Source organism: Alnus glutinosa, chromosome 3, assembly GCF_958979055.1.
Source record: "Alnus glutinosa chromosome 3, dhAlnGlut1.1, whole genome shotgun sequence".
NCBI lineage: Eukaryota > Viridiplantae > Streptophyta > Magnoliopsida > Fagales > Betulaceae > Alnus > Alnus glutinosa.
The window spans coordinates 17,258,164-17,268,267 of NC_084888.1; the positions used below are offsets into that span (position 1 = coordinate 17,258,164).

At 38.2% G+C, this 10,104-nt stretch overlaps 1 protein-coding gene across 2 annotated transcripts; it reads left to right on the forward strand.

Moving 5' to 3' along the window:
• Nucleotides 1–755: 755 nt before the first annotated feature.
• LOC133864682 (uncharacterized) lies at nucleotides 756–9,865 on the forward strand. Of its 2 annotated transcripts, none has more exons than XM_062301087.1 (5): nucleotides 756–858; nucleotides 1,953–2,219; nucleotides 3,614–3,765; nucleotides 9,091–9,227; nucleotides 9,560–9,865. In XM_062301087.1, the coding sequence occupies exons 2-5, from the start codon at nucleotides 1,960–1,962 to the stop codon at nucleotides 9,725–9,727; spliced, it is 717 nt and encodes a 238-aa protein (XP_062157071.1). In that variant the 5' UTR covers nucleotides 756–858; nucleotides 1,953–1,959; the 3' UTR covers nucleotides 9,728–9,865. The 2 variants fall into 2 exon arrangements, with proteins under 2 accessions (XP_062157071.1, XP_062157070.1); XM_062301086.1 differs by lacking the exon at nucleotides 756–858 and adding an exon at nucleotides 1,540–1,561.
• The last annotated feature ends 239 nt before the right edge of the window (nucleotides 9,866–10,104 follow it).

Below are 10,104 nucleotides of genomic sequence, written 5' to 3' on the forward strand. Positions count from 1 at the left end.
TGGTAAGATTGCAAATCTGGTAAGACTGCAAGTCCAGCCTATAAATACGACAGCCGCACCAGGTATGAAATCACGGATTCTCTAAGCTTTTGAAATTAAGATTGAGAATACTCTGCAGAAAATTGATTTAAACTGACTTAGGCATCGGAGTGGGCGTAGTCGGCACCCCCGACGAGCTGTTTGTTCTTTTTGCAGGATTGAGGTAGTAGATCAGAACCTAGCAGCGAATCACCAGGCGACACGTCACCATACCGGAAACTGTACCAACACCAAGTGCTTGAGAGTGTATAACGACGATGAGCCTTTGATGTCCCCCACCTCCGGTGCTCTGTTCAATCCCATACTGGAATTGAATGAGAAGGAAGAGGACGAAAACAGAGCCGTCGAATTCCGGGGCTTTTTCATTAATTCCGTTCCTTTATCTTCGCCAATTGTCCCGCATTCTCTGGAGCTAAACTTGGCCCATCCTGCGTCGATTGACCTGGTGACGGTGCTTGACGTGAGTACGAGCATGGAAGTGCCCAAGTTGCTGGTGGCGGAGGCTGAATTTGGGGGGAGGGAGGAGGGTTTCGGTGGGAGATCAACAAGAAATGGGTTTGGGAGAGGAAACAACGAAAGAACCGAAGAAAGGATTTTTTTTTTTTTTTTTTTTTTTTTTTTTGTTTTTTGGCCTCCAGTTGCTTTTGACGTGGCGGTTTTTACACCTTTGATCTTTTAAAAGAAATCTTAACCATCAACCGGAGTTCCAATCAGATCCACAAACACGCAACCCACGTCAGACACCCTGAGCTGCCGACTCTTTTCCTCCCCTTTCCAAACTCTCAGCTGAAACGCGAGGCGTTTTCCACTTTCTCTCAGGTACATAGTTGGGTTTCTACTTCAGTTATTTTTCTCGTTTTAATTCAGTTTGTGCTTTCATTTCTTTTTTCTTTCTTGTACTGTCTATGGTTTTTCTTTTAGTTTTTCCGCTTTCCCATGTGATTGCGAGAGTTATCTCTGTTCTGTGGATTGTGTTACTTTGATGAGTTTTTCTTTTGCTGGTCACTTCTTTGGTGCTTTGTGTGAAAATTGGCAAAATTTGAATGGACTTGATCAAACATAAGATGGGTTCTTTATAATTCTGTTTAAAGGCAGGAGCGTCTGTGTTTGACGTCCATATTTTAATTAGAACGGAGGTTATGTTAGTCCAGCTTTCAGTCAATTTACTCTTTCTTGTACAGTTTTCTCCTTCACAGCCAAACCCAGAAAAGAAGAAAATTTTCACTTGAACTTAGTCTTATTTTTATAAGCTAAATTTGAGATCTTTTGTAGGAGTTAATCTAGTATGCATTTAATATGTTAATCCTGTCTGTTTGAAATGAAATGAAAAGAAAAATCCAATAACTTGACAATTGGAGATTCCGCCAAAGACTTTAATGGTGCGGTAGTTTGATATGTTGCAAATTAAACACTTGAAATCTAACCTATTGCTGGGAATTAGTTTTTATTTATTTATTTTTCTTATTTCAGTTGGAGCCAGGTCTGGAATCGCTTTTAGGCGATCGGTTGGGACTATGGCTTAGTTAAGTTGACAGCATTGATACAATTGGGGCCTTATGACGCTTTCAAAAGAAATTAGCTATCATATCACTCGTGGAACTTTGTAAAATTGATGATTTTTTTTTTCTTTTTACCTTGTTATTCATTTTTGCTGAAAGCTTATTCCCGTTTTGGTAAACATGGAAACTCAATTTATTTCTTCTTCTTCTTCTTCTTTTTTTCCTTTTAAAAATTATTCTCAAACATCTTTCACATCATGCCTAGCGTCCTAATTGGATAAAAACATTCCTGCTCTTTTCTAGAATTGAACTTGCTCTTCTAACTTTCCATTAGGCACATTGATGCTTTGTTCTTCTTCTTCTTTTTCTTTTTTTTTTTTTAAATGCTTTTGACGATTGGCTCTTGCTTTGCAGAACTCTAATGACAGATAACAGTATCAGTGATGATGACACAATAACATCAGTTGATAATTCAGTTGAAAAGCTTCCTGATCATCTCCTGATAGAAATTTTGATTCGAGTTCCTGTTTCAGATTGGGCACAAATATCATGTGTGAAAAAGCAATGGACCAATTTGTTTCGGGGAGAGTGCTTGTGGCAAGCTGCTCTAGTCAAGACTTATCCTTTGGCTGGTCAAGCTAAAAGGTGGCCTGGACCTATCCCTCGAGGGTTGAGCCAAAGGTAGAGTGTAGTCCCTTTTTTGCTGGTATTCATATAATGTTAATTAGCAATGTTTGGTTTTTAGTTTCATGGCTTGGAGAAAGGCCATGCAAATTGATGGAAATTGATTATTACCTTCTCATGGAAATGATCTTTCTGATAATAACGTCTTCTCATGGTAAAGTAGCCCTATACCGTATGTGGTTGTGTCGGCTATGTGTATATATATATATATATGTATCTGTGTGTGTGCGCACTACATACCCCACAAATCCGGTGTAAACATATATATATATATATATATGTGTGTGTGTGTGTGTGTGTGTGTGTGTGTGTGTTATATCATAAAATGACAAGCATTCATGCATAACATTTCATAACATCATCGTACATATCATATCGTACCATTCCATAACATGGTGAACATGCCCATTTTTTCTTCATTACCTGATATGGTGAAGTCTTTCATGTGGAAATGACATTCGCATTAAAAACATGTAGTTTCAATAAGAAATTTAAAACACACCATCTCAGACAAGCACTTGAATAAAAGTTCTCATTTTTCATTTGCAAATTTTCATGCAATAAAATCCTTGTCTACTTTCGTATGAGTTTACTTACCTTGAGCATTAAGTTCCTCAGTAAATCCTTCTCTGTAATAGTCAGTTCCGTGTCCTATAAGTCCTCATTCCCCCCTCACTATCACTTTATTTTATTTTTTATATTTTTTTAAAAAAAAAAAAAAAAATTGGTCTTGTTTGAATGGGGGTTTGAACAAAATTGCGAACAGGATGTTCTGAGTTACCTCGTTCGGACGGTTATTGATCGAGCCTTCAAACGAGACTCTAATTTACTTTTGTTCAAATGGGGGCTATTCATCGTTTTTCCTGATTTCTCTTTGCCAAAGCTCATATTTTTCTCACTTTTCACCTCTTCCATGTTCTAGAACACCAAATCCACACTCTATTGACCCCCAAACACTATTTTTAGTTACCTCGTTCGGAGGCTATTGATCGAGCCTTCAAATGAGACTCCCTAATTTACTCTTGTTCGAATGGAGGCTATTCATCGTTCTTCCTGATTTCTCTTTGCCAAAGTTCCGAGTTTTCTCACTTTTCACCTCTTCCACATTCTAGAACACCAAATCCACACTCTATTGACCCCCAAACACTATTTTCAACAACAAAATCACAAATTTTCACGTTCAAACCAAAGATCTTTCCTTTCCTCCTCCATTCTCCTTTGTTTTTTTTTTTTTTTACTAACATATAACCTGTCTTTGGACCTTTCATATGAAATTGATATTCTCTCTTTTATTGGTTTCAATATCATTAAGTAGGTTTCCTTTTTAACTCATCAAAAGTATATTATTATAAGCTTACTGGCATTCTAATGGTCTCACTGAATGCCTTCAGGAGATTTACAGCTTTATACGTTAGCAAACACATCTTTGCTTTGGAAGGTGAGATAGACGAGCTTGTTGGGCACACTTATCTGTTTTTGAAAGAGCAACTTGAACTTTCCACTATGCCACCTCCTTCGGGGATACTTCATGGAACCATAATTGGTGTGTTCTCTACTCTCACTTACTCATTTTCTTGCTTGCAACCCTAATGAATTTCTAACTGAATAAATAATTTAAGTTGAGTGGAGTGCCAATTCCCATCTCACATTTCATAGGTAGAAGGTCATATAAACATCTTAAAGGCTAGCACTTACTTCTATGACAGACACATGTCAACATTTTTGTTCCATGTAATTTGAAGGCACTTGCTTGTGCCTTTCACATATTCATTGTGTTGTAATTGCAGTGTGTTAGGGGTGAGAATTGTTGGCATATTCTGTAGACAAAAACATTTAGTTTAGTTCTAAGTTTAAGTTTCATGTTTCTCGGTTATCCGATAGGGTGAGGCACGACAATAATTTGAGTGTTAAATTTGGAATTCGTGGATAACGTGAAGTGAAGAGGTTAGAATGTTCGGTGAATTATGATGGGAAAGGAGGTTAGACGTCTAGGATGACTAGGAAGGGGAGGGTTGGTAATTGTTAATGTTGAAGCCAAAGATTATTTCGTGCAATGTGCGAGGCATGAATGAGCTCGAGAAAAGAACGAAGATTAGGGGGTTGTTGAGGGAATGGAAGGCAGATATTGTGTGCTTACAAGAGACAAAAATGGAGGTAATTAGGAGGGAGGTGGTCTATAGTGTTTGGGGTTGTGTTTATGTGGATTGGGTGTATTTGGGTTCTAGAGGGGCTTTGGGAGGCATCTTGTTAATGTGGGATAGAGGGTGACAGTAATACCAAATTCTTCCCCCGACTGGCAAACTCACATAGAAGACATAATGCGATTGAGGCTCTAGTGGTGGATGGACAATTGATTGATGACAAGACAGTTATCCTAGATCACATTGTGGAGTTCTATAAATTGCTGTTCAGTGAGCAATATCAGTGGAGACCAAGGGCAGATAATTTATCTTTTCTTTCCATTGATAAAGAGGATAAAATATGGATGGAACGTGAGTTTGAGGAAGATGAAATTTGGGGGGTAATACAGAATTTCAAAGGCGATAAGGTCCCTGGGCCTGATGGTTTTACTATGACATTTTTTCGGAAGTGTTGGGAGATCTTGAAGACTGATATTATTGCGGTGTTAAAGGAGTTTCAAACCAGTGTAAAGTTCGAGAAGAGCCTTAATGCTACCTTTGTGTCGCTGATTCCAAAGAAAGACGGAGCGGTGAATATCAAGGATTTTCGACTTATCAGTTTAATAGGTGGAATGTACAAAATCATCTCAAAGGTCCTGACAAATAAGTTAAAGTCAATGTTGGTGAAGGTTGTTTCCCATTCTCACTGCTTTTATCAAGGGGAGGCAAATACTGGATTTTGTTTTGGTGGCCAATGAATGTGTAGATAGCAGGATTCGATCTAGAACTTTGGGCATTATATGTAAGTTGGATTTGAAGAAGGCGTATGATCATGTAAATTGGGAGTTTCTGCTATATTTATTGAAGAGATGTGGTTTTGGGGAGAGATGATGTGACTGGATTGCTCGTATTTCTACTATTTGTTTTTCCATAAATTTCAATGGGTCGCCTTCAGGGTTTTTTCATAGCTCACGGGGTCTTCGACAAGGGGATCCTTTATCTCCGCTTCTGTTTGTGTTGGTGATGGAGGCTTTTAGTCGGATGATATATGCGACGGTTCAATGGGCGGCTATCGGGGATCTCAGTGGGTTCAAGTACGCAAGATGCTATGATGGTATCCCATCTATTATTTGCAGATGATACGTTGATCTTTTGTGATCCTATTGCTGACCAGATCCGAGACTTGAGGTGTTTGCTGCTATGTTTTGAAGCAGCCTCGGGTTTGAGAATAAATTCGTCTAAATCTAAGATTGTTCCGGTAGGTGAGGTAGGGGATGTGGAGGAGTTGGCTAGTATTCTTGGGTGCGGTGTGGCCTCGCTTCCTTTAAAATATTTGGGTCTTCCGTTGAGTGCTAAGTATAAAGACGCTCATATGTGGAATAACATTATTGAGAAGATGGAAGCTAGATTAGCGGGGTGGAAGAGGTTGTGTTTATCTAAGGGTGGGAGGATAACTTTGATTAATAGTACTCTTTCAAGTTTACCTACATATTTTCTGTCTCTCTTCCCTATTCCAGTGGGAGTGACAAATCGTTTGGAAAAACTTCAAGGAGACTTCCTTTGGGGTGGTATTGGAGATGAATTTAAATTTCATTTGGTTAATTGGCATACGATTTGTTCTTCAAAGGTTTCAGGGGGACTAGGAGTGAGAAATATGGTTATGTTCAATAGAGTTTTGATAGGTAAATGGTTATGGAGATATGCTTTGGAAAGGGATGCTCTTTGGAGAAAGGTGGTGGATTTCAAATATGGAAGTATGAGGGGTGGTTGGTGCTCTAAGGAGGTTGGGGGTTCTTTTGGGGTTGGAGTTTGGAAGTGTATTAGGAGGGGATGGGATGCTTTTGCAGCTCATGTGAGATATGAGATCGGGAACGGCTTGAAAGTTCTGTTTTGACATGATGTGTGGTGTGGGGAGATTCCTTTGAAGACTCTTTTTCCAGAGTTGTTTCTCATTGCTAGTGGCAAGGATGCATGGGTGGAGGGGAATATGCAGAGACAAAATAGCACAATTCTGTGGAATATTTTGTTTTCTTGCCCAGTTCATGATTGGGAGGTGGAAGCGGTTAGTAGATTTTTTGAGATGCTGTACAATTTTAAAGTTAGAAGTGAGGGAGAGGATAAAATGTGTTGGATTCCAACGCGTAAGAAATCATTTGAGGTAAAGTCTTACTATAAGGTTTTATCTAGTCCTATGCAGTCGTCATTTCCGTGGAAAAGTATTTGGAAAGTTAAGATCCCCCCGAGAGTGGCTGTCTTTGTGTAGACGGTAGCTTTAGGGAAAGTCTTTACTTTGGATAATTTACGAAAGAGAAACATTATTGTGATAGAGTGGTGCTATATGTGTAAGATTTCTGGAGAGTCCATTGATCATTTGTTTCTGCATTGTATGGTTGCTACAGAATTGTGGAGGACGATACTGTAAATGTTTGGGGTGGAGTGGGTAATGCCGCGGTCGGTGAAAGATATGTTGGAGAGTTGGAGGGGGCAAAAGGGCAATCGGACGTTGATACCGATTTGGCGCATGGCTCCATTGTGTTTGATGTGGTGTGTATGGAGGGAACGAAATGCACGCTGTTTTGAAGATTGTGAGACTGACTTGATGAACTTGAAGAAAATGATGCTACAAACGTTGTTTATATGGAGAGATAAATTTCAGTATGTGCATGAGTGTTCTTATTTTGATTTTATAGATAGGTACTCTATTTTTTCTTTGAATTAGGGGTTTCATGTATACGTCCTATGTACTATGGGTTGCGCCCCTTTGCGCCTTTTGAATATACTGTTACGGACCTATGTTAGGAGGCCCAAACGAGTGCAGCAACATGATGAAACCCTAACTGTTGCACACTCTAAACCTAATCCAAGTGGCGGCTGATGTATTTTAGGAAAGAAGTAAGGCACAAGTCTGTGCGTGGGGAGCAAGACTTGTGGGAGGGAAATTCCTACAAATAAGGAATTATGTATTCCAATAATTAAGGGATTGATAGCAGGAATTTTAGGGAGGGAAATAAGGGAAGGATTCCTAAAAATAAGGCATTAGCCAAAACAGTATTGATATTGTATTCTATAAGTAGTGATTCTGAATAAGAAGAATACATGCTGAAATTTATCAAAAAAATCACAACTCTTGTAGTTGAAATTGGGAGGCAGAGGTACCTCGAATACCTCATATCCATTCACCATCTTTCACCTTCCACCATAAGGAAACTCAGGAAATCAAATCCTGCAGCTTTACCCATCCACAAACCCATCACACGATCCCAAACCCAGGCCCACAACATATACTTATCCAAAAAAAAAAAAAAGTTACATGCTTCATTGAAGACTTTCTACAAGGTCGTCATAAATTGATCTTTAAAATAATCAGGACAGTGAGTGGCTTAGATATCCAGAAATTAAATTTTTGGAGGTTAGATTGGACCTTACCTAAACCTGAGGTCTTTATGTTGGGAGAAGTTTTTGAATAGTTTAAAAATATTTTAAAATTATGGAATTTTTTGAGAATTATTGCAGATTGTTAATTCTCGTTCGAATGGTGTTCCTGAGTTGATGTGGCTGATTGTACCGTGGGAAGCCCGTTTGAATACCATTTTAATGGTGTAAAACTGTCCATGTCACCGAATGTATCGTGGAATGATCAGTTGAAGCTCTCATTCGAATGACAGAGCAAAACAGATCCACGTGAGAAGATAATTTGAAAGCCAAATCTGGAGATTGTGTTGTAAAAAAATCATTGTTCAAATGCCCCTAAATTCTGATTCAAATGGGTGGTGCATCTTTTGAAAAAATGAGTTTTTTAGGGTTTTTTGATTGGTCTATAAAAATGTCATTTTCTCATAACCTTAGTCAATGACAGGAAATTCCTAAGACTTTAAAGAGCACAAGCATTAAGTGAATCATTATCTTGTTCTTGAGTGAGGAAATTAAAAAGCACTTGTTTTAAGTAAAAATCTTGAGAAAACTTGAGAGAAAAAGATGTTTTACAGTGAAGATTTTTAGCTTGAGTTCTATTGTGTGAGCGCTTTAAAAATCTCTATTAGAGTTCCCTTCCACAAACCACCTGAGATAGAGATCAATTCTTTGTCACCGAGTGTGAAAAATCCGGATGAGTCTGAAGACATTGTATGGATAACGTGTGGTAGAAGAACCACTACACGGATTTGACACATGATATCAACGAACAAAGAACAAGAATCGTGGTAATTTGATCGTTGAATAAGAGTGAATTGAATGAGTCTCGTAGAGTTCGAGTTTGTCTGTAAATCTATATAATAGTTTTATAGTTCTTATATATTTCTTTCACTAGTGCAGTAGTGCTATCATTTTTAGCTGAACTACGTTCCATGGTTTTTCCTGTTTGGGTTTTCCACGTAAAGAACTTTTGTTTGCAATTAGTTTGATGCTTTTTACTTTAATTTTTTCACTTCATTGATTTTTGTGATTGAGCATATTGATCATATTTTCAATAATCTAGAATTAAAGTTGGAGTTTGCTTCACATGTTTTCTAATTGACATTGTTTAACTTATGCAATACATACGTGAATGTTTTTCTCTTATCAAGTTCATCATCTTGTTTATTCCCTTTGGCGTTGGTGAGGGTATGTGAGGTGTAATGGGAAATATGTTAGACCATAATCAAGTAATTGGATTGATGACTCGGCAGTCATTAGTTTCTTGGTGGAGTGCCCATAACCTGAGTGTCTTCAGTACCCACTAACTAGATCTTACTAAACTTGTGTTTTGGCAGATCAATTTATTGCTTGTGGCAAATCAAGTGACATGGCCCATGAGCTTGCTTCACAGATCTGGCTGGCTGTTCTTGACAGTTTGGAGGAAAATGAGCACACGTTTTGCTTGCTTAAAAGTCTTGCACAAGAGGGTGATGTAAGCAATACCATTCAGAAGTTTGTCGTTAATAATTATACCTAACAAAACTACTCTAGAGATACTGGGAGATTTCATGAATACAGCCACATAATGACATGTAGACGTATCTAGTTTATATGTATTTTTAGGTATGTATAGAGAGAGAGAGAGAGAGAGAGAGAGAGAGAGGATCCCTTTTGCCCATTAAGAAGCCGATGTTTAGAGTAAATGGTCTCATGCCTTCTAAAATGGACAAATTTTCTGTTGTGTTTGCTACGATCTTATTTTTCTGCAGCTATTCTTCCCGTATTGATGGTGATTACCCATTTGCCTACCTCTACTATTTGCAGGTTTTTCTTCCATATCCTTACTCTAGATCAACCAAAGTCCAATGGAGGGTGTTTGAAAAGCTCTTCACTGATTTCCGTGACTGCTTTAGTCATCTAGATTATTATGATGTATTGGCATGTGCCAAGAACAAGTTTCAGCCGATACCATCTGCTTGGTTAGGTTACTAGCCCATTTGAAATGCGTATCTTGAACCACAGCAATTATTTGTACATATGATTGTAACTGTTGCCTTCAATGCCTTGGACCTTGCTAAGTTGTGAAAATCCCTATACAATGTAAGAGAAAAGAAACTGTATATTCTTGTATTTCTCTGCTGTAATCATTTTCTTTTGCTTGGTTAGGTTACTAGCCCATTTGAAATGCGTATCTTGAACCACAGCAAGTATTTGTACATATGATTGTAACTGTTGCCTTCAATGCCTTGGACCTTGCTAAGTTGTGAAAATCCCTATACAATGTAAGAGAAAAGAAACTGTATATTCTTGTATTTCTCTGCTGTTATCATTTGCTTTTGAGGAAAATAAAAGAGAAATGAAAGCAACTG

Coding starts and splice junctions, on each gene's coding strand:
- LOC133864682 (XM_062301087.1), top strand. CDS start 1,960: ATGACAGATAACAGTATCAGTGATGATGACACAATAACATCAGTTGAT. Junction 3,766..9,090: donor ACTTCATGGAACCATAATTG/GTGTGTTCTCTA, acceptor GTGTTTTGGCAG/ATCAATTTATTGCTTGTGGC. Junction 9,228..9,559: donor GTCTTGCACAAGAGGGTGAT/GTAAGCAATACC, acceptor TACTATTTGCAG/GTTTTTCTTCCATATCCTTA.